Here is a 23,202-nt window from a genome sequence, read left to right on the forward strand (position 1 = left end):
CATGCAGGCGGGATACTCTCGGTAGCTTGCCAGGCTTTCCAAGAGGGACAGATGAACCCGAGTCGGCCGCTTGCAAGGCAAATGCCCTATCCACTGTGCTATTGCTGCAGTCCAGTCCAGTCCAGTCCCTTTTTCTGTAAGGGATGTTGCGCTTTCCCCTGCAGATCTCTCCGGCCCGCGGAGAGACAACAGCGGAAAGCGCTCCTAATTGGGTGGGTTCTGTGAGCGGTTCCGACCTGAAATAAAACTAGTGAGGATAATAAATAGGGGGCCCAAGACGACACATGCCGATCAAGGGCAACTTTATTAACTGCCACACTGGCTTTATACTTTTCTTAGCAGGGGGTTGGTACATAAGTTGTCAATCATCAGGGAAGTGTCTTCTCAGACCAAATAAGGAAAGGTTCGGGGTGTATTAGGTGGGCTTACAACATTCTTCAAGAGTAGATTGAGAAATAGTGGGGAGGGGAAGGCAAGGGTCTATCTGGCAGGAGCATCTGGCAGGAGGAATGCACAAGGTAGAGGAAGGTATTCTACTTAATGGGGGGCTTAATGGCGTCTCTTAGTTAACTGCCCTGGGCTACTTTTACCTCTAGAGTTTGGCTATTTCCTTTGTCACAAGGGCACCTTTGCCTCAGGTCATGCAAAGCTGGTAATGGAATTTTCCGGTTTGTCCAGGGTAAAGGTTTCGGGGGTCCTCTTTTGTTCAGGGTCCTGAGCAGTCCCCAACAGGATGTGAAAACCCTTAGAGGTTTGTCTAACCCCTTTATGCAAGGGGGTTAATCCAACAGGAAAATAACTCACCCAAGATCAAAAACATTAGAGTAGAACAAGAATTGTTCATGTTCAGGGAAGTGCAAGAATGTCAGCAAGTTTTCCCAATAGTATAGATGGTAATTGGTGTCTTCAAAGTTCCTTCTCTCCCAAGATGTTCCAAAACTCTTCCTATTATAAGAATGCCCGAGGGCTGGAGCAAAGCACAGCGGGTAGGGCATTTGCCTTGCACTCAGCGGACCAGGGTTCAAATCCCAGCATCCCATATGGTCCCCAAGCACAGCCAGGAGTAATTCCTGAGTGCATGAGCCAGGAGTAACCCCTGTGCATCGCCGGGTGTGACCCAAAAACCAAAAACAAACAAACAAAAAGAATGCCCGATAGTATATCTGTCATTTTGTTATCACCACCTTTTAAACTCAGCTGAGCTGTTCAGAGTTTTCCACTCGAGATTAGACCATTGAGCGGTTCTGGAATTATAGTACAGTGGATAGGGTGCTTTCCTTGCATGTGGCCAACCTGGGTTCCATCCTTGGCACCCTGCATTGTCCCCCTGAGCAATGCCAGGAGTGATCCATGAATGCAGAGCCAAGAACAAACCCTGAGCACCACCAGTGTGTCCCCAAAACAAAATATATTAGAACCATCATCTTAGAAATGTGACAGAGCATTCTTGCAGTATCAATACAATACCGAATCCTGACCTACCAAATTCTAATCCTAAAACTGGCTTTTCATAAGCATAACAAAGTAGAGCAGTGCTTAGATTAACCACTAGAGGTCGCAGCTTCCTAACTTGTTGGTTTATGTGCCTGTGTGTTTTATTTTAGTCCATTGTTGGATATAGTAGTACTGCAGGGAGCATTAAAATCATGTTCAAGATGCTCAAATTGAACAAATGAAAAAACTCAGGATACCTGCTTTAGTATGCAGTTGGTAACTTCACATGGAATGAACGGCTGGTCAGTGATCCCTGAGTGGGGAACCAGCACACACTGTCTAGTATAAATATTTTAGGCTTTTCTGTGATCATTCACTCTGCTAATGTAGTGTGCAAAAATCCAAGGGATTAACATACCATGTCTGTGGCTCTGTTCAGTAAAGCTATAGACACAAATTGGAATTTCATACCATTTTTACGTCAGAAAAAAATATCTGTTAAACTGATTTTTTACTGACTGAGGTACTCCCTCAGTACATCATAGATCACTGAATTTTCCTGCTTCAATCATGTGCTACTAGCTTACAGTGCAGTATCTGGAACATGTTTTAAAGGCTTTAAAACCTGGTCCTGATCTATGGAAGGATGTATCAGTGTTTGATAACTGTGTCACATAATGGTCCCGGATTTTTGCCCTGTAGAAACAAGAGATTCTATCACAGTGATTAAAGAGTTGTAAGAGAAGACCTGGACTCAGATTCTGACTCCCTCGGAGAACGGCTGGATTACCTAGCCATATGTACAACCCCTGTGAGCCTCAGTCCCTCAGCTTCAAAGTTGACTTTAAAGGTCAAGCAGGAGCTGTGCTGTGGGTCCTTCCTATGGTGTAGGATGGTGTTGGAGGCTGCTGGGGCCCACCTGGGAGGGAGGGGCTCTGCCTCCCTCTCTGGAACAGCCCAGTGATGTCAGCCTGAAAACAGCTTCCCCTGGGGTGGCGGAGCAGCAAGCAGAGGGGCCACATCATAGCTCACAGCCCATATCATAGAATATTAAATGCAGCAAGATCCAAAAAGGAACTTACGTACAAAGCAAAGTCTATTAGATACACAGCAGACCTATCAAGTGAGACTCTATGAGCCAGAAGCCTATGGAAGGATATAGTACAAAAACGACGAAATGAACACTTCACCAAGAATACTCCATTGACCTCGGTTACCACTCAGGTTTCAAGAAACTATACAGAGCTTCATGAAATGTAGAGGCAACCGCTTAGGGAATTCATAACCTTAAAGCTAGTTTTGCAAGAAGCATTAAAAGAGCTTCTTTCAAGAAGAGGAGAAACTTCCCGTCCTGTGGTATTGAGCATGGCACTCACTAATTGCATAGTTGTCCTCTACTCGATTTCTTCCACTTCAACCCCCCTTGTGAAGAGAAGGAGTGTTGAGGAATAATCTCTCTAACCTTATATCACATCCCAGGATGCTAGGAAGCAGAGAAGGACCATGAGGCTACTAGAAATAACTTCCCCAACACACACACACACACACACACACACACACACACACACACACACACACACGGCTAGACAGTGGTTTAAGCAAAATGCTATCAGTCTGAATTCCAGGCCAGGACAACTTGAGCAAAATTTCTCATCTCTACGAAGTGAGGGAGGAGATGGCAATGCTTCAGAGAGGGTGTGCACATGGGGGTTGAGAGGCCCTCCTCCCAGGAAACGGTCAAGTCACAGCTGCATTGCTATTTGAACCTGAACCCTCTCCAGCTGACCTTCGCACAGTTGATGCAGGCACAGGCCATGGAGGCTGCCGCTCTGATGCAGGCCTGAGATCTCTGAGGAGGCATGAGCGGCAGCCTGAGCAGGAAAACGGTGACTCTGCAGACCCGCGTCAACAGTAGGAAATGCACAGCAGCTACCAAGGATTCCACATGCAGGTAGGGAGTGATGCTTTCGGGTATCAGCAAAAAAGACAAATTACAGTTACTTCATGGAACTAGCATTTATACATAAAAACAGAACCACCATTTATTTTTAGATGTACATTCCTATGGACTGTAAATAAATCAGATGAGCTAACAATGGCTTTTGGGAAGGGGAGAGGAATTGAGTTACAGTACAAAGGGGTATTTGTCATATCAATAGGACTTTAATGGAAATTGATATATTGAGTGTACAACATAATTCATAGGTAGCTTAAAACTATGCCATTTGTTTATTTACAAGTAAAATATATTGTAAAAGGGGGAGCAAAAACTTTATTAGCATGGAGAGGCCAGTACTGTGTTCAGCTCTCATTTGCCTTGGTGCCCTGGAGGAACCCTTTCCATGACCAAGTCTGTTTCCTTTCTGTAAAATAAAGCCAAATATCTCCCTCCTGACACAGCTGATTCAGCTTTTAAAAGAACAGAAAAATTGTTGCATGTGTAATGGAATCCCTCAGGGATGTTTGGGGGTTTCAATAAAAAATGAGGGTGAAGGCAAGTTGACTTCTACTGGGAGAGCTCCTGCTTTGAGCTGTATCCAAGCAGAGATGGCTGGGAACGGAAAGGATGACAGCTGCCTTTTCGTTCACACACCTGGTTTCCAGACTGCTGCTGGTTACTTGGGGATGCCAGAAGGGCTGGAAGAACAGATCCATGTGCAACAGTCACTCCTGCCTAGCTGATTCCCTCCATTGTTTCCACATGGAAATCGAGGCTCAGAAAGCAGAGGGAATAGAGGAAAACAACTGCACAGGTGAGCAGCAAAGCAGAAATTTAGATTGAAAAAGGAAAGTCCCAGTGGCTCTCCAGGTCCCAAGTGGAGGCAGGAGGGAAATTCTTAGGTGACAGAACCGAAGAGCTTGCTCACTGCTCCTCCCACGATAGGGTTTAGTACAGACATGCACGATGAATTCAGTCGGACCCATCAGGGCAGTCCTACAGGTTTCACACTACGGGCTTTGGAATTTGATTGCTTTCTTTTGCACTCCAAATCCACACTTACCAAGTCTGTTACCTTGATCTCATCACCAGTTCAGGTGTGCCCCTCTGCGATTTCCGTGCTTACAAGAATGTTAAGATAATGAGGTTAGGTAATCCATGTAAGAAAGTTCCCATAGTGCCTCTCAGAAAGGGCTCACTGAATGTCAGCTTTTCCTATTATTGTCACATTATTACTGTCATTGTGATATAGTAACTAACCTATGTCTTGGAGAGAGCTGAAAATCAAAGTCAAAGATAAAGGAGAACCTGATCCAAATCAAGCTCACTGGGAGTTAAAGTAGGGTCAGGGATGTGGCTCTATGGTAGAGGTCTTGGGTCTTGTCCCTGACACACATTAAATAAATAAATCACTAAATAAATAAATAAATCACTAAATAAATAAATAAATAAATGAGTTTTGTGTTCTTTCTCCTTCCAACAACAAAGACAAGTTGTCATTAATTCACATGAATCCAGAAAGCTTAAATTTTCTCTCACCCCTCCCTAGAGTCCCTTCTCTTACTCTCACTGTCTCCGTTTTAACCATGGAAGCTGGAAGTGTTGACTCCTTACTGACCATGTTTGGTTTCCAGTTATGTAACTCTATGGCCACTTTCTATTTATGGCAAGGAATATTGATTTTCTATTTTGGGTTTTGATGTGTTTTTAGTATTTATATAAGTGGAAATTTGAACTGACTTAAAAAAAATTAAGTACATAGTGAAATGTTCAAGTCATAAATTTGGTAAAAGTTCTCACGGCGGCCCTTGGAACATTCACAACAATCCTCTTGGCTCCAATAGGTTCTCTTCCTGTAGATGAGAGAATTAGGCAAGGCTGGCTGAGGACCCGGGGGATGCCATGCCTTTAGAAAATTTCCAGGTCTGTTTAAATTTGAATAAAGTATTTGGCCTCAATTTTCTAGACTGGATGGTTAAGAGCTTGAAAATTATGGCAAAAAGAAGTAATATACACCAGACTTTTTTTCTCCCAGTCAGAGTGGCTTTTACAGAAATATTTTCACCAGAGCACACAGGGGAAGTGACAAGAGGAGAAACATCGTCAAAGATACACCAAACAGAGAGAATAACTAAACAGCACAGCACTGAAGAGAAAGTACTTTGTTCTTACTTGAAGACAATATTCAAAGCAACTTAGCTATAGCCTTTTCCTAGAACCCCTGAGACCCCCACAAAGCCCACCCACCTCCATTCCCAGCTAGACAACTACTTGCTCCAGGACAGAGCTGGGCAGCAGCAGGATGCAGAAATGTTGGTGAGAAAACAAGGTGGGAACTCAGAACGTTTGCCCAGACTTGGTCGTCAACTCAAGAACTGGTCTTCATCTCCTTCATTTTCAAGTTAATGCTTAGGAACCATACGGGGGATTTTCGTGATTCTTCTTGTAATCCCTTTGATTTGGAGAATCTGCCTAAGAAGACGCCCAGATGAGCCTCTGTCCCAGGTGTGGGATCTTATGGTGGCCGCTTCCACCATCCAAGTAATTAATTGCTAAGCCACCCTGGACAACATGACTAGAAGCATGATCCCTCTTCCTCAGGAGTGACTCATCTGGCTCCTACAGCCCTCCAAAGAGATTGGGGCCCCGTAGGAAAGAGGGTAAGATAGAGGTCTTCTTCTTAGGACAAACCCCAAGTCTTTTCTTCTCAGTCTTCCATCCCCAGAAGTTTAAACTACCCGGATTTTGAAAGCCAGAGATTTGAGTTGGGTCCAACTAGTCTGATTGTGTAAACTGAAGCTAGAGCAGGATTGGTCTGTGCTATGAACCTCCAACGTGGTCTTTGGGGCCCCCTAGCCTGATCTGCTCAGGTAGCAAAACTTCTAGATGAAGTGGATCTGAAGAGAAGGCATCTTCTTGACCGTGTGGTGCTCTTTTTGCTGCCATCAGGCCCTTGCTCTGGCCGGGCGTGTCTGGGTCCTCACGGACACTCATCTCGAGCTAGTCTACAGAAGCACTTCCGGTGATCCAGAAAGGTAGGCAGCGTTAACAAGAGCTTCCTTTCTCTACCTTGGTTGTAATCGGTGAATCCCTATGAGATCCACATTGTCATTGAATAGGGGATGTCACTGAGAAATATTACTTTACATAAGGAGATATGCCAGCGGGGAAGAGAAGCACTCCATAAGGGAAGCAAGCCTGCTACATTTATCGACGTGTGTATGTGCACATAGGTAGTAAATAAGTGATCACGGGGGCATGAAACAAAGCGTATCTAGCTGCCTCAAAGCAGAAACCAAATCATTTCTAGAGGGTTTTTGATCAACAGCCTAAATAAAGGCCACTGATTGGGGTGGCAGGGGGAAGCCTCAGAGTCTCCCCTTGGCAATGGGAAATGCCTTCCAACATAAAGTAGGCAGATGGGAGGGGATCATCACTTGGGAAGTTTGGAAATATAAAGTGCTAGTGAAAGATACAAGAAAGTGGCAATTCCAGTTCCTGCTCAGGCAAGAGGCAAATGCCATTTCTCAAGCAATGGACTCTGATAAAATTTTTGCCAAAGGGGGAGAAATATCCTGCCTGCAACCAGACCTGCCTTGGCACAGTGCCAGGGAAGCCCCTACAATGTGTCCCCTGGGAGTCAATTCACTTTGCTTCCCAAAATATGAGTTCTGAGACCATCCTTGCAACATTCTCAGCAACACAGCAGGTTCTTTTTCTATGAAGACTTCTTCCAAATGATCATAGGGTCAGTGTGTCAATGAGAAATGTTCTTTTTACACATGTGTGTGCATGCATGCATGCATGCCAGATCAGTTATAAAGATGCTTTTTGATAACTTATCCCAAACCAAACTCCAACCAGATTCAAAAGTCTACCTCCCAGGGAGAAGGGAAGGTATATATATCTTCCAAACACATATGTGTGTATGTGTGTGGCTACAAACCAAAAATCTTCAGGCTTCACTTGTTCACTTGTCACCCACTTTGGTAATGGAAGTCAGACCTCTGGACAGTTACAACATATTACATACGCTAACCTTCACTAATTACAAAGAGCCTTAACTAATTCACCCTCCAAAGTATCTCCAGAAGATGGCCAGAATCAAGAGGGAACAGAGCTGTTTGATTTAAAATGAAGACTTAAATGGGTAGGTCGCTGGTATTGATCACTGTCTTCCAACAGCGAAGGAGTTTCAAGGGGCTGTGGGGTCAATTGCATAGCCCCACATGGAAGCTGATCAGTGACATATTTGTATTCCAACCAAGGAAAGCACTTCCTTCTGAACACAGCTTCCTGCGTTGGAAGGAAATGCATCAGGAGGTAGTGAGCATCTATCTACCCTTCGAAGTACGAGGCAGGCACTGACCAATCCCCAGGGGTTCTAGAGAGGGTTGGTGGGGAGGCTGGATCTGACAATGCCTGAAATCCCTTCTCAACTCTGCGCTCCTCCACGCTCTGGACTGGGTCCTTCTCGGTGCTGTGCGCCATGGACGTTCATAGAGCCCTTGGCTCCACTGCCTTGGTCCTCACTGGAGGTCAGGAGGGTCAGGGAAGATGCCAGGGAGTCTTTCTCATGCAGCCATGGATGGGGGTTAATGGATCAATTTAGACATCAGTCATGTCTTCAGTCAGAAGCACGATTCCAGGGACTCGGGGTCATTGTGGATGGGCAGCTTCTCAAGCTCCTGGTGATGTCCACTGTGCAGAACTGTGTACCTAGAAAACAAGGAAAAGAAAGGAAGAAAGTTCAACAAGCAGCTTTAAACTGTACAAAAATGGGGCACTCATTTCACTCTTGGTGTTTCTTTAATTTACTTATTTATTTTTAGTTTTTATTGAATCACTGTGAGATACAAAGCTTTCATGTTTGAGATTCAGCCATACAATAATCAAACACCCATCCCTCCACCACTGCATATTTACCACCACCAATGTCCCCAGTGTGCCCCCCCCCCACACACACACCATCCCAGTCCTCACCCTGTCTCTATGGCAGACAATTTCTCCAATACTCTCTCTCTACTTTTGGGCATTATAGTTTGTTTGAATTTTCCCACCACCATTCAAGGCCTGCCTGCTAGGGGTAGACGCTATATAATTTATTTTCCATTGCTCACTTTGAATATCAGGCTGGAGCGATAGCACAGCAATTAGGGCATTTGCCCTGCATGCAGCCAACCTGGGTTTGATCCCTCCATCCCTCTTGGAGAGCCCAACAAGCTACCGAGAGTATCTCGCCCACATAGCAGAGCCTGGTAAGCTACCCATGGCGTATTCAGTATGCCAAAAACAGTAACAACAAGTCTCACAATGGAGACGTTACTGGTGCCCGCTCGAGCAAATCAATGAACAACAGGATGACAGTGATACAGTGCTACACTTTGAATATCATGAGAGGTCACACAGTCGTTTTTGCGGTTGCACGCTTACGGAATTCTAAGATTGTAAATGGTTGGGTTCCAGAGATATCTCTGTAGGGCACTAATTCTTTTTGGGATTCAGTTGGGAGTCTCTGGACCAGGGCTGTTGGGGCGCTGAGGTGGTGCCCTGAGACAGATTGTAGGTGTGACAGCCAGGATGCCGAGTGGGCAGGGAGTCGAGGAGACACAATCCAACTCCTCTGCCGACACCTTGCAGCCTGGAGACTTAGTCCTGGAACCCACATACCTGGGCCTTGCTGTGGAAGCTCGCGGTCGCCAGGGTTCTATCTGGAGCAGGCGGGGAGAGTGCACCTGCTCCATCTGGGGTGCCCCAGTTAAATTGGCTCAGCACCAAGTCACCCTGGTGTCTTCTGGGACACAGCTGCTCTGTCCCACTCTTGGTGTCTCCTTACACATGTTTGAGACCACAGTGAGCGGGGGGGATGGGCAGAGTGCAATACTTCAAAGAGTATGAAGAATAGCATCTAGTTGATGTGAAGATGGAGAAACTAATCCTCCAGGCCCTTGTTTCTAAGGTTGCAAGCCTGCCTCAAGTGCTGGGGGAGAAGGCAGCTGGGATGAAGGACTACTATGACAAAAATAGTCAGAAATGAGAGCTCTGAGTAAGAACTGTGTGCTGAAAGTAGGTAAGGAAACAAACAGGATAACCTCTCAGTATCTGTACTGCAAACCATAATGCCCAAGAGGAGAGAGAGGGAGAGAAAGAGAGAGGGGGAAGAGAGAGAGAGGAGAGAGAGAGAGAGAGAGAGAGAGAGAGAGAGAGAGAGAGAGAGAGAGAGAGAGAGAAAGTGCCTGCTTGCCATAGAGACAGGGGGTGGGAGTGAGTGGGGGAGGAAAATGTGCACTGGTGGAGGGATGGGCGTTGAAACAATGCATGACTGAAACCAGATTATGAACAACTTTGTAACTGTGTCTTCCACAGTGATTCAATTAAAAAAAATTTTTAGAAAGGAAGAGGAATTAAGTTGGAACTGGAACCAGACGTCTCCCTCCCCCTCCTCCCCTCTCTTTCTTTCTCCTTTCTTTCCTTTTTTGGGCCACACCCAGAGATGCTCAGTCTCTGAGCTCAGGGGTCACTCTTGGCGGTTCTCAAGGCACCATCTGCGATGCCAGGGCAAACACTGTACCTGCTGAACTAGTCAGCCCTGAAAACCAGGTTTCTTTCCTCAATAAATCCATGGGTCTTTGTAACTCATCAAAATGAGCACTGGACAACACCTCAAGCTGTACCTGAATACAAAACGTTCTCCCTATTAGGAAATGTTCTGCACTCAGCCAATCTATCAGAGAGCACTGGGGAGCAGAGCCCAGCCTGAAGACAATGGAACTGTCTGTTGCTCCCTTCACTGCCATTTGGAGCAGTAAATCAACTGGGTGAGTGGAACAGCAAGTTGACCTGAAGTGTCACCTAAAACTCTGTTCCATGACAACTGCTTTTCTCTTCTTTCTTTCTTTTCTTTTGTACCTGCAGTGCAGCACTGTTGTATTCAATAGTTAATCGCATTGAAATCAATCTCAAGTGCAGGCCAGTTTGTCTTCAGTCACCCAAATATGCACTTGATAATTATTTCTGTAAAACTTCTGCACAGTTCAAGAATGCCACAGTCACACACACACACACACACACACACACACACACACACACACACAAACTCACATGTTTCTTCTGTCAGCATCCTCTCTGCCTGTGGTTCTTATGAGCATCATTCCAGGACTCTTTCTTTTCTTTTTTTTTAATTTAATTTTTTTTTTTAATGAATCACTGTGAGGTACAGTTACAGACTTACAAACTTTCGTGCTTCTATTTCAGTCATACAATGATCGAGTACCCATTCCTCCACCAGTGCTCATTCCACCACCAAAGCTTCCAGTATCCGTCCCACTAGCCCCCACCCCCACCCCCGCCTCTGTGGGCAAGGTACATTCCCTTTTGCTCTCTCTTCCCCTTTGGGTGTTGTGGTTTGCAATACAGGCATGAAGTGGTCATTATGTTCAGTCTATAGTCTACTTTCAGCACACATCTCCCATCCTGAGTGGGCCTTCCAAGCGTCTTTTATTTGGTGTTCCCTTCTCTATCTGATGTAGGGAGCCATTTTACCTTACTGATCTTATCCTGTCACTATTTGTTTATCACTAGCTAACCCCATGCCACACCTAGCAAAGGTTGCCACTCCTAATCTTACTGATCTTATCCTATCAGCATTTGTTTATCACTAGCTAAGGCCCATGCCACACCCTGCATTTCTATTGGGGGTCCCGGCATGCATACTATACCACCTCCTCCCAGCAGGGAGGTATAAGTACTGTAACTGCCATAGAATAAACGCCTTTTCTCCCTTCTCCAGGCTCTGCATCTGTTCATTCGGCTGCGTCCCCTTCTCAGCCCCACGAAGGGTTCTCCCTGCTGAACAGAACTAGACCTCCACATCAACCTCCACAATCTGAGCTGCCTTTTTCCCCAGCATGTGAAGCCAGCTTCCAAGCCATGGAGCAATCCTCGACCCCAGGACTCTTTCTGAACCTGTCAGAGGAATGCTTTCCTGGAGCAGCTGCTGAGGTTTCCTACCTCTTGCACAATCGGCCTCCCGGCAGACCTTCCCAGGCTCCCACCAGCCAGCATCACTTCCTCAAAGGTCTATTTGACCCTGCTGGGTCCCTCTTCTAAGTTTCTAAGTCTTCATGGTTTGTTTCCTTTGTCTCTTTAGCCCTGGAACTACATGTTACTTCTTTCGGTTGTATTCATAGTGTTCTAGAGCATTCTTTTATACTCTCTAGGTAGTTAACACTATACACTCACTCATTAATTTTTACATTGAAATATTGTTCAATAGCTGGGGGGCTTTCTATCTCCTCTTTAGATCCTAGGGTTGTCACAAGGACGGATGCCAGGAACATTTTCAGGAAGAGCACCAAGTGCAAAGGTCCTGTGGCTGCATCCCTTTCTGTACTTCTGAGGAGTCTGGGAGTCTGTGGCTGAAGTGGGAAGAGAGGAGGGGATCCCAGAGTTGAGATCAGTAAGATCACCAGGACAGGGTAATGCGCTTATGGGGCACTGCTGGGCTTTGACTTTTCCTATAGTCAGAAGGTCGAGGGAGGAGTTTGGGCAGTGCCCTGATGCCGTCTCAGCGACACTTGATTGAAAGCAGGTGGGGTTGGGGTGGGCGTGAGCAGGGTGAGCAGCATGAAGGTTAGGGCAAGAATCTGGCTGAAAAAATAGAGTGTTTGGCACAGGTGGGGAGAGAAAAAACTCTGGATACAGAAATAGAACTTAATTCTCACCAGGTGGTGAGAAAAAAAAAAACAGTTAGACTCTGGATACACCAATGGAGCTTAATGCTTAGATCTATCAGAAACTTGAGTCTCCCTAACTTTTCTCAGACTCTGTCTGGTGCATTGGTGTCGCCCTGCCCGGCAGAGCGTGGGGATGCATCACACACCTAACCCCGCCCACCAGAGTCTGCCTGATCTAAATTAAACCAGGCTCCCCCATGGCTCAGCTTCGTGATATCTGGCAAGTGACTTCACAGCCCTTTCCCACGTTCCTCCCTCGAACAGCTTGTCTACACCTGTGCTGCCTGGTGTTGCCCGTGGACAAAACAGTGCTAGACACGAAGAACGCACGGCCTCACAGCCTGCTAATGTAAGATCATACAAAACTAAAATTACTCTATTTACTTCTCTTATTAATACTTCTCTCTGTTAGGAGCATATAATAACGATAATAAAAATACATCTGCGAAAGTTTTGCTAGATGATTTTTCTCTTTTTTTTTTCCTTTATGGATAAGACTCAAAGGAACTCATAGTATAGAGCAGACTTTCCCAAACTGGGACAGTGGGTGCCAGAATCATCCGGATTTAGGGGTCAATAGTAGCCCTGGGTGTAATTGGGGAGCACTTTGCTTAAAGAAGGTATATTTTCAGGGAATCACAGAACTGTGTTTTTTATTTGAAAAGGTGGTAGTAGTCCAATAAATTTGGAAGACTTTGATATATAGAGAGAGGCACAGGCACACCAACTTTGCCTTTCTCCCTTCTTAAAATCACAAGCCCTCTCCCACTAACGTGCGTGCCTAAGCAGACATGCTGCATTTCCCACCCAAGCCCCTTTGATAAGTAGCTCTGCCAGTCAAGCAGGAGAGGTGCTAAGACCTGTGTTTCCCGGAGAGTTAGCAATCAAGGAATTTCTGAGCATCCTGGTGAGAGCGTCAGGGTCCAGCAATGACCATAGTCAGACTCTGACTGCTGCCCTGATTGTCATTGTCTAATGACTTAGAAACAAGGTTTTGAAAGGGGGCTCTGAATTTAGTGCTCCTGTAAGGCAGCTCATGGTGTGTACGGTGCACGGATAGGTGTCCTTGAAGGAGATCTGTGTGTAGGAAGGAGTCATGTTTGTGATAATAAATAATAGCTCGACTACTGAAGAACTAGGATGTGTGCCAGGCACCATCTATAATGATCCTGTGCATAATCTCATTGATCTCATTTGCTTTTCACAACATTAAGAAATAGCTCCTACCCACTGACCAACTTTACAGAAGAGAAAATTGAGAAGTGAAGCAATGAGAGCCCTATGTCCAGGATGGCCATATTCATATCCTTAAAATACACTCCAAACCTTTGTCCTTCTCTTGGTCAATAAGTTACTTTTACTGTCAACCAATGGCAGCTTCTCCTTCCTACACAGAATTCCAGCAGGAGAGATATGAGTGACCAAGTGGGACTTCTGTTCCTTGTGTCAGTGGGTAAGTTGAACTGGAGCAGAGAATACAAAGACTGCCTAGGAGTAGCTCTTATAGGCAGTGGCTCTTAAGAGGTACAAGAGAATACTTGGAGAGGCCCCCTGGTTATGGTGGATGGATGCTCCCTCCATAGTAATGTGGGAGATACGCAGAGAGAGGAGGGCTCCAGTGGAACCTAGCCATGCATGACAGCTCCCAGTGTTTTGATATGTGTACTTTAATGGCAAATAACCAGTCACCAAAGCAAATCTGGGATCATCTGTCTATCCTCCCAATTTAACTCAGTCTGTCCAGTGAGTCAAACAGCAATTCAATGCAACTCAATAAACATAGCATGCACAAAGAATGTAGCAAAGGGCTGAACATACACTGGTAAGGAGATCAGAACTGTTAAGGAAATTAAGGCTTAGAAAATGTGACTCCCCCGCCCCCCTCACCTCAAAAAAAAAGGAAAATGTGACTTTCCCAACATCCGGGCAGTAGGGACCCATGGGAAGCTTAAGAGTGTCTCTTGAGGCAAAATTCCAGGTTTAGATACTGGAGCTGGTACTGCCTATTTCTGTGATTTACTCCAAATGACCTGGGTTGTGCTTATTAAGTGAGACAGTGCACATAAAATGCTTAAGAGAAAAGCTCGTGAGGATACCCTGCAGATACAGTCGCATCTGCTACTGAGGAGCACTCCCCAAGTTTCTGGTACTGTTTGATAAACATCGTAAAACATGAAGCCAGTGCTTCACTCCTCAGCAACTGATCAAAATGTTAGCTTGTTCAACAACTAATCGCAGGAAACTTCAAGATGGCCTTTTTGGCCAAGAAACAACGGAAAGACTGTCATCTGACAAAACGGCAGTCTCACCTGTCTGTTGTTCAGTGTAATATCTTACTTGCAGATGTGCAGGAAAAGAAAGCAGCGCCCAGATGGCGGGGTGTACCTGGGCAGTTTTCAGTTCACAAGAAAAATCTCGCTGCTGTTTCCTAAGCAACAGCAAGGCACGAAGCACCACCTTTCAGCTCGGTTCTTCCCCGCTTTGCATTAATTTACTCAAATATGACAGGAGTTACATTTGGGCCGGGTAATTACCTGAGTCTACAATTCATTCACTGTGCAATTAGCATCTCACTTAGACCAGTCTGCTTGCGGCAATTAGTTGCATAGTAACAGTCCCTCTGCCTGCCTGGTCTGGCATTATAAGGAAATGATCAGACTTGATTGCACACCACCCAAGCTCTCCTTCACACAGCCATGATATCATGGGGGCACGTGCAAGATGTTATCATTATTAAAATATGAGGTGTGGGCTGGAGAGATGAGATAGGGGTTAAGAAGCTCACTTTGCATGCAGCTGACCCTGCGTCAATTCCTAGCGTGACATATATTCCCCTGAGCACTGCCAGGAATGATACCCAAGCACAGAGCTAAGAAAATACCCTGAGCACCACTAAATATGGCTCCCAAACAAACAAAATAGGATCAAATAAAATAGGATCAAATAAAATAGGACTTAAAGCTATTTAACCTCAAGGCAATTTCCTGAAAGCAAAGCTCTGTCACCTAGAACGTCGGATGACTTCTTGGTCAGGGAGGAATGAAACTTTCAAATTCCTTCATATGCATATTTAATAAAAACGTATTTAAAGTGTCTACTACTCTCTCGCGGGACCGGAGCGATAGCACAGCGGGTAGGGCATTTGCCTTGCACGTGGCCGACCCGGGTTCGATTCCTCCATCCCTCTCAGAGAGCCCGGCAAGCTACCGAGAGTATCCTGCCTGCATGGCAGAGCCTGGCAAGCCACATGTGGTGTATTCGATATGCCAAAAACAGTAACAACAAGTCTCACAATGGCGACGTTACTGGTGCCTGCTCGAGCAAATCAATGAACAATGGGAGGACAGTGCTACAGTGATACTACTCTCTGGAACTGTACCAAGCAGTGAGAAAAACCTCCACAATTCCTGTCCTCATGGGACTCACCGTCCTGCAGGGGGCACCCCTGTTATTGGAATCATGTCCAAGGATCTGGAATGAGAGGCATTAGTGGTGCTCTGAGAGTGAGACTCGGGGGTCTGACCCAGGGTTGTGTGGCAGCATAGTTGACTGAGAACGTGATGGAAGAGGCACGGATTCACTAGGAGAAATAGTCCCGCCTTCCCATAATCCACAGAGAACAAGGATGTGAGTCTCACTGCCACTCTGGAGTAGCTTTGTCCTGGGTAGAAGTTACTCAGGGTGGTTGAGTGAACCTGACCTCAGGCTTCCCTTTAGTTATCAGCAGAGCCCAGACCCAAATGGCCCAGCTCTTTCTTTTGACTCGAGCATGGCATAGTTATGAAAAGAAGACAGTTTCCGGGGCCGGAGTGATAGTACAACGGGTATTGCTGTGACCAACCAGTATTTGATCCCCGAAGCACCGCCAGGAATGATCCCTGAGTGCAGAGCCAGGAGCAAGCCCTGAGCACTGCCTGGTGAAGCCCCCATACAGGAACAACAACAAAAAAGGCAGTTTCCTTGAGTTGTGCTCCCCTTTTGGTTGCCCCACTCCACCCCACTCTACTCTCCGTGCTTCCCCTAGCATAAAAGGGGCTCACAGTCTCCTCAAGGGGCTTCTGCATTGTAGGACCCATGTCTGGGTCTTCTCCTACCCTGTGTCTGCCACCTGAGGGACGAGGCCGTGTGCACAGTAGGCACTGCCTCCTGACCAGAGCTGAGTGCAAAGTTAGAACACCCCGAACTACAGGAACAGTGTGACTGGGGTTTCTGCTCAATGAGAAGGGCAGGGTTGCCTTGGGAACCAGGTTTGGCAAGGCCACCCTGAAAGAGAGTGGTGACATTCAAGCATAGCAATGGAAGAACTGCTGGTTCCTGAGAGTACTCCTGTTCCTTATGTGAGACTCCGCAAAGATTAGTCAACTTCCTGCTGCCTGGCTCAGTGAGTTATGTCTCTGTCTTTCCCATAACTCTCTGCTTTTCTTTCGGAAGAGTGAACGGACTAAGAACATTTGGTAAATGCTGACTCACATACTTGAAAGCATGCTACAATCTCTCTTCTTTCCATGTCACTTAGTAAAGAGATTTAACTGTCAGACTTAAGAGAACCAAGGACGTCTTCTGTGATGTTCACCTAGCCTACAGCATCTGAAGATCAGCTGGGGAAGCCTGCTGGGAATTGTTTCTCCTGAATATAAGACAGTGTCAGAAGGGTCTGTCTAGTTTTCTGCTGTTTGGTAATGATCATGTGAGGAGAATGAGATGTCTGGAGCTATGGCAGCTCTTCTGTGACCATTAGGGGATCTTTCCAAGATAAAGACAAACAGCTAGGAGGAAATATGAGAAACACCCCAGTGCTGTGAAATTAATGAATTAACCTTCCCCGAAGCTGCCAAGCTCTGCACTTTCTATTTGAAAATTAATAAGTGTACAATTGTTTAAGCTTAGTTAGGTATGCCAGTGATTACCATGGCAGTGTTCTAATTAAGCAATACCCAAGATGCCTGTGTATAAAGTACATAAAGACTTACCACACTCAGTCACATCTAAATCCTAGCGACCCTTCAAAACCCAAGTCAATGCCCACTTCCTTCCAGACAACTCTGACACCATCCATCAGTACTTATTGTTTGGAATAACACAAATTACCTGCCAATGGGATGTCTGACATCCTGACAATCCTGAAAGACATAGTCTAGATCTTGTTAGTTCCTAGACAACAGCGATTTCTCATCCCTTTGTACCAGACTTTTCTGAGTACTTTTTAAGTTATTATATTTAATGTCTACAATGGGCTGGAGTGATAGCACAGCGAGTAGGGTGTTTGCCTTGCACACAGCCAACCCAGGTTCGATTCCTCTATCCCTCTCGGAGAGCCTGGCAAGCTACCAAGAGTATTCTGCCCTCATGGCAGAGCCTGGCAAGCTCCCCATGGAATATTCGATATGCCAAAAACAGTAACAAGTCTCACAATGGAGACATTACTGGTGTCCGCTCGAGCAAATTGACCACAATGCTACAGTGCAATGTCTACAATGACTCTGTGGTGATAGCACTGGTACCTTATATATCTCTATTTCACAGGTAAGATTCTGAATCCCAGAGAGATGAAGATATTGCCAGAAGCCACTTACCCAACAATTGCCAAAGCCAGGATACGGGCCCAGGCATACTGGAATCCAGAGACTTTTTTGATTAGTATTTCCCAATCTTATTACTTTTAAAAATGTATTTTAATTGTTCAAAATAGCACAAAACTACATTGCACTATGATAATATTGAGTCACTGGGGTTACTCTACAACAGATGAATGGGAGAGGGGCAGAGAAATGGGACAAGGTGAGTGGGTTCTAAAGTGACTAAACATGACTTTTCCCACAAAATATCTATAATACAACAAACCCGAGGATGTGGGGGTGGGGGGAGGAGAATGAATGGTGGTGGGTGGCAAAGGTGGGGGATCTCCAACCACAGCTGAGTCTCCACAGCAGATGTGAGGGGCTGCAAAAGTCAGATGCTCATCTTCAGTCTTTCAGGGTGACCAGCCTAAAGCCCTATTCAGTGCCTGAAACATGAGGGGGAGGCAGGAAGCTTTCTAATTTTGGGGTCCAGACAGAGCCTCAAGGCCCCAAGACTGATATAATGGGAGCTGTCTAACCTGAGTATGACATGAGCATTACCCACTGGCCACAGGTTCATGCCCTCCCCTGCCTTCCACCTACCCCTCTCCTTACAACTCTGCCTGGCAGGGTGGCTGGATTGAGTGTTAGACTTGAAGCCAGTTCTGTGAACGAAGGAGCCTGGGGTGAACAGGGCTTTGGTTGTCCTTTGGTTGTCCCCACTGTGTCACAGTTGTTGCAGCCGCCCTGTGCATGGAGTCACCAGTGGGCCCTGTGGTCCTGCTGTACAAGGTGGCAGCAACTTGGTGGCAGCTTTGCCAAGTCTCATCACCGCCAGTTCTTTAGGGATGAACTTCGGTAGGATGAGGGTATTGTGCCTCAGCGTAGTGGTAACTGCTCTACTTCAGATGGTGCAGGTGGGCATGGCTGGATGACCATGAGCTGGCAAGCTCTGGCCTGAAAAGGGCTCTCTATATGGCTTAGTGGCTGGAACACCGGCACCTGGAAGGCTGACAGGACCTTGGCTGACTCCACCTCTAGGGCTAGGCAGGTAGGGAGGCTGACTGAAAACATTGCTGTGGTGACAACTGCTGGTGAGGCGCTGTGGGTATCTGGTGCTCCTCTGGGGCTGGGGACTGAGTGGACTGTGTTCTGGTGCGCATTTCCTTTCTCAGCATGGAGGACACAGTCAATTGTCATGATGACTGACACTAGGGCTTGCTGTCGTCCTGGACACTCTGCCTTCCCCACTCCTTGGCTGTGGGGGAAGGTTGTAGCTCGTGTAGAGGTGCCGGTGGTGGTCATGTTTGTGATGCTTTCGAGGGCATCTCACAGTGGAGGTTTGGAGAACACCTGCTGTGTCGAGAAAGGAGACAGGAAGGAAGCACTGCTCTGGGCGGTGACTGTGGGAAGTGGTGCCACCTCCAAGCTAGATTCCAGGGTCCTGTGAGAGGGGGCAGTGTCTGGGCGTAGGGCATCCACGTTGATGGACGTGGTGGTAGCCAAGGAAATGGCCTGGCATGTCTCACAGGGTCGAGTGCTCTCGGACAGACCCTCACCCCGGTTAGAGATGGCAGCGGGTGGTATCCAGGTAGGACCTCTTTTGTGGGTCTCACAGGGCAATTTGAAGCATACCTGAGTCATGGTGGCTGAGGGATGCAACCGTGTCTCAGTGACTGTCCCAATCACACCCCTGTAGGGTGAGCTCTTGCATGTAGGTAGGGGGGTCCCCTGGGCCTGGTAGGGCTCCCCAGCATCCATGGTGGAACAGGATGCAACGTGGGCTGGATGAGCCTCCCCAGAGCTGCCCAGAGACACCTGCTGACCCAGTCCTGCTGTGGGGCTGTCCATGCTGCCAGGGTCACTGCATCTGACATGGTCACGCAAAGAGGCCGAATGCATAAATGCCGGGTTATGATCACCAGCTTCCAAGGCCAGGTTGGACTCAAATTGTGGGGACCTGGAAACCATCTCAGTCACAGTGGTGCCAGATCCGCTGGTCTGGTGCATTTGGCTCACAGGCTTGAGAGCACCCTGAGCTCCTTTCAGCATCCCAGGGGGCATGCTGACCGCCATCACAGTAGGGGTAGTGTTTGCTGCACGAGTGAACCAGGCAGACATGGAGGCACTAGTCTCCTGGCTCTCACAGCCATGGTGCCTGGCCACGCCTGAAGTGGAGGTGACCGTGTTGGTGGTGTCTGGTTCGTGGGTCTCACATGCTGAGCCAGAGCAGGTACACCCTGCACTGCTTTTCTGCTGCTCTGCTGTTGAGGCACCCAGAGAAGTGGCTGCATCTTCTCTGTCATAGACAAACTGCTTTTGGCGGCCATGGGACTGTCCCTTGAGTTTCGCCATGACAGTGCTGGGAGGTGTCCCCATCTCCTGGGTCTCACCGGGCAGGCTAGAGCACATCAACGTCATCACGCTAGGTTGCACACCCCCCTGGGCGGAGTTAGTGATGGTGACCGTGGCAGTAGTTGAGGCTACTGTGGACACGGGGAGATCATGCCCCCGCTGTCCTTCTGCGCTGCTGGGAGCTGTGATCAGAGTCACCTGGGTAGGCTGGGGGGACACAGGATGCATGGAGAGAGCAGGAATCGTGGGCCGGCCAGCTGCTGTTACTGTGGTCTGGGCAGATGACACAGTGACAGTGGCAGGCTTGATCACCTGGCTTGAGAGCGTGGCAATGGTGCCCAAGGTGGTGATAGGCGTGGCGAGGGAGGCACTGACTCTGCTGCCCCCAGCTCCCGCAAGGCTGGTTGAAACAGTGCTTGTCACTGTGCCTAGTGTTGTGACACCTGTGGTGCCCTTCATTACCAGCGTGGTCACATCAGGCTTGATGGCAGAAACATTGATGGGAGTAACCAGGCGGACGCCTTCCACAGGCATGGTGCAGAGGATTGTACCCGGCTGCCCAGGGGCCCCCTTTAGCACCACCTGGGTCACGCCTGGCTTCTCGTGGCCAGTGGTAGTTTTGGGGACAGCAGTGATGATCTTGGCAGGTGCCCCAGTACTGGAAGTCATAACTTTGGTGGTGATAATGGTGATCGGAGACTTGAGGCCGGGGCTGCTGCTGACACCTGTGGAGCTGGCCTGCGTGATGATGGCCGACACGGGGATAGTCTTAATGATGGTGGCTGTGCCAGGCTTGGGGGCACTGGGGGACCTGCTGCTGATGCCCAGGATAGTAGACTTACTCCTGGTTCCACTGGCCTGGGTGGTTGTGATGATAGTGGCGGGCTTGCCATCTGCTGAGGTGACCAACTTCAGAATGGTCCCTGCCGGCCAGGGCCCTTTAGTCTGGATGATCTGAGTCCCAGGGCTCACGGACACCTGGCCTGGTACAGCTGAGGTCTGAACTGGTTTGGTCTGGACCACTGACATGACTTTGCCCAGGTTTGAAATCAGAGCACTGCCTTCTGGGACAGAGATGGGGTTCTTTACTAAGGTTATGGTCTTGGTGACCCCACCTATCACTGTGGTCACCACCTGGGCTTGCTGGGCCACAGTGACAGTCCCTGACTTGTGCACTGTGATGATGGGCCGGGTGGATGAACTGGTAGTAGAAGAGACAGACGTCCCCACCTGGGCAGCCGCAGTCTTAAGCATGCGGGTGGCTGGATTACTCACTATGCCTGGTGAGGAAGCCACCTTCACAGTGGCTGGCAGGGTGGTGGTGCCAGGTGTCTTGGCCACAGTCTTGACAGTAGTGGTGCCAGCTGGGATGCTCAGCATGGGTGTGGGGGCCGAGACAGGAGGAATCTTCTGGGTGGCAGCAGCCGCAGCTGCCAGGGCAGCCATCCCACTCATCTTGGGACTATTGCCCATCACTGCCCCTTGGGCACTCTGCACCGGCTGGACCATTCGCAGACCTGTAAGAAGCGAGGTCACCCTAACGGGGTCTTTTCCTGCGTGGTTGGTAGGTCTCATGGTAAGCAAAGGGGTTCCTGTTGTAGCTTGCGAATCAGTCACTGGGAGAAGAGCAGACACACTTTGAGCCTTGGGTGGTTCCGGCACAGATACTGAACAGTCAGGCACAGCTGGCAAGGTCTGGATGGTGCTGGTGGTTGAGGAGGCTGGAGCAGCCTGGGGCAGGAGCCTGGGGCAGGAGGCAAGGGTCAGTGTTTGTAGTGCAGGTGAGACGGACACTGGGGCAGGGCTGGAAGGCTGGTAAGCAGGCACAGAAGGAACGAGGTTGGATGGAGGGCTGCTGTCCGGAGTAGTGGTTGGATGTAGGTCGTATTTCTGAAGCTGCAGAAGGTAACTGTCAGCGGTTGCCACCGCCCCCCAGCTCACCTCTAACGAACTGGTGTTGGCTCGCACGAGCTGCACCCGGGCTGGGGGTGGCGGTTTTTCTGTTTCCAGGTACCAGAGGTCCTTGCAACAGACCTGGTTGTTCCAGGCTTTTCGATAGCCATCACGCCCACTCCAAATGTACAAACGGGTATTGATCGCGACAGCACAGTGGCCAGCCCGGGCCCGGGGGACGTTGTCCTCCAGGGTGTCCTTATCCATCCGAATGTTCTCCCAGGACATGGTATCCAGGTTGAGACAAGCCAGTGTATTGGTACACTTCCATTCCTTCTCGTGCGTGGCCACTTTGTCATCATCTAAAACCAGAGGTACCCAGCCACCAAAGATGTACATTTTGTTTCCTATGGTGGTGGCTGAATGGAGACTCCGAGGCAAAGGTGCTAGCCCACTGAGAGTGGGCTTATTCCACGTCAAAGTCTCAATGTCCAGGGTCCAGAGATCTCCTAGCCTGCAGCCACTCATCCCTCCATAGATCACCAGCTTGGACTTCTTCCTGTCCTTTTCCGTGTAGACTACTGCCGTATGCGACTCCCGGGGTGGGGGCAGGACCCCATAAGTGATGGGGATGTCCCAGGCGACCACTCCTGAGCCCGGCCGCATTTCTAGGATGTACAAGTCATTCAGGTACCTTGGGATGTTGTTCTTGGGGTCCTCGCTGTCGTTGGCCAGACCCCCGAAGAGGTAGCATTTGTTGTCCACCAGGGAGAAGCTGTGGCCCAGTCGAGGGCACGGAGGGGGCCCGGTTAGGGGCGTTTTTGCTTTGAGTTTCTTCCACTCCCAGCGGCTGGCCTGCAGCTCGTAGAGGTCGTTGCTGTACTTGCCGTACTCCACCATGCCGCCGAACACCAGCAGGCGACTCCCGTCGCACACGAAGCCATAAGCTGCGCACCCCGGGGGGACGTCGCCCCGCACGGTGGGGCTAAACCACTGGTTGGTGGCCGTGTTGTACACGTGCAGCTCGTCCACGATGCCCTCGTTTCCTCCACCGAACACTATGATCAGCTCCTTAATGGCCGCTGCCCGGTGGCCATGGCGGGGCCGGGGGCCGGGCCCTGACCAGCCCACCACCCGCTTCCAGCGGGGCTGCAGAAGTACCTCGGTGGTGTGCGTGGAGGTGGCCATGGCTTGCAGGCAGGGTTCGGGAGAAGGGCAGCACCGGGGACAGGATCACGGCCAGCCCGCAGCGCCTCACGCGGCTGCGGCTCCTTCCATGGCGGCTGCC

The 23,202-nt window shown here is 48.5% G+C and overlaps 2 protein-coding genes across 3 annotated transcripts in view; both read right to left on the reverse strand.

The window, feature by feature from the left end:
* Window positions 1-886: 886 nt before the first annotated feature.
* HTR4 (5-hydroxytryptamine receptor 4) overlaps window positions 887-23,202 on the reverse strand; it is a 210,323-nt gene continuing 188,007 nt past the window's right edge. The window contains exon 8 of one of the 2 annotated variants that reach the window (XM_055142395.1): window positions 887-8,092. Coding sequence is in view for 1 of the 2 variants with exons in the window: in XM_055142394.1 (XP_054998369.1) it covers window positions 8,005-8,092 (88 nt within the window). In the remaining variant the exon portion in view is untranslated. The remainder of the gene's footprint in view (window positions 8,093-23,202) is intronic. The other variant, XM_055142394.1, reaches the window with a different exon arrangement.
* On the reverse strand, window positions 18,996-23,102 carry LOC101537077 (host cell factor 1-like). Its single transcript, XM_055141819.1, has one exon. It carries the CDS (start codon window positions 23,100-23,102, stop codon window positions 18,996-18,998), a length of 4,107 nt encoding a protein of 1,368 aa, XP_054997794.1.

Source organism: Sorex araneus, chromosome 6 (genome assembly GCF_027595985.1).
Source record: "Sorex araneus isolate mSorAra2 chromosome 6, mSorAra2.pri, whole genome shotgun sequence".
Lineage (NCBI taxonomy): Eukaryota > Metazoa > Chordata > Mammalia > Eulipotyphla > Soricidae > Sorex > Sorex araneus.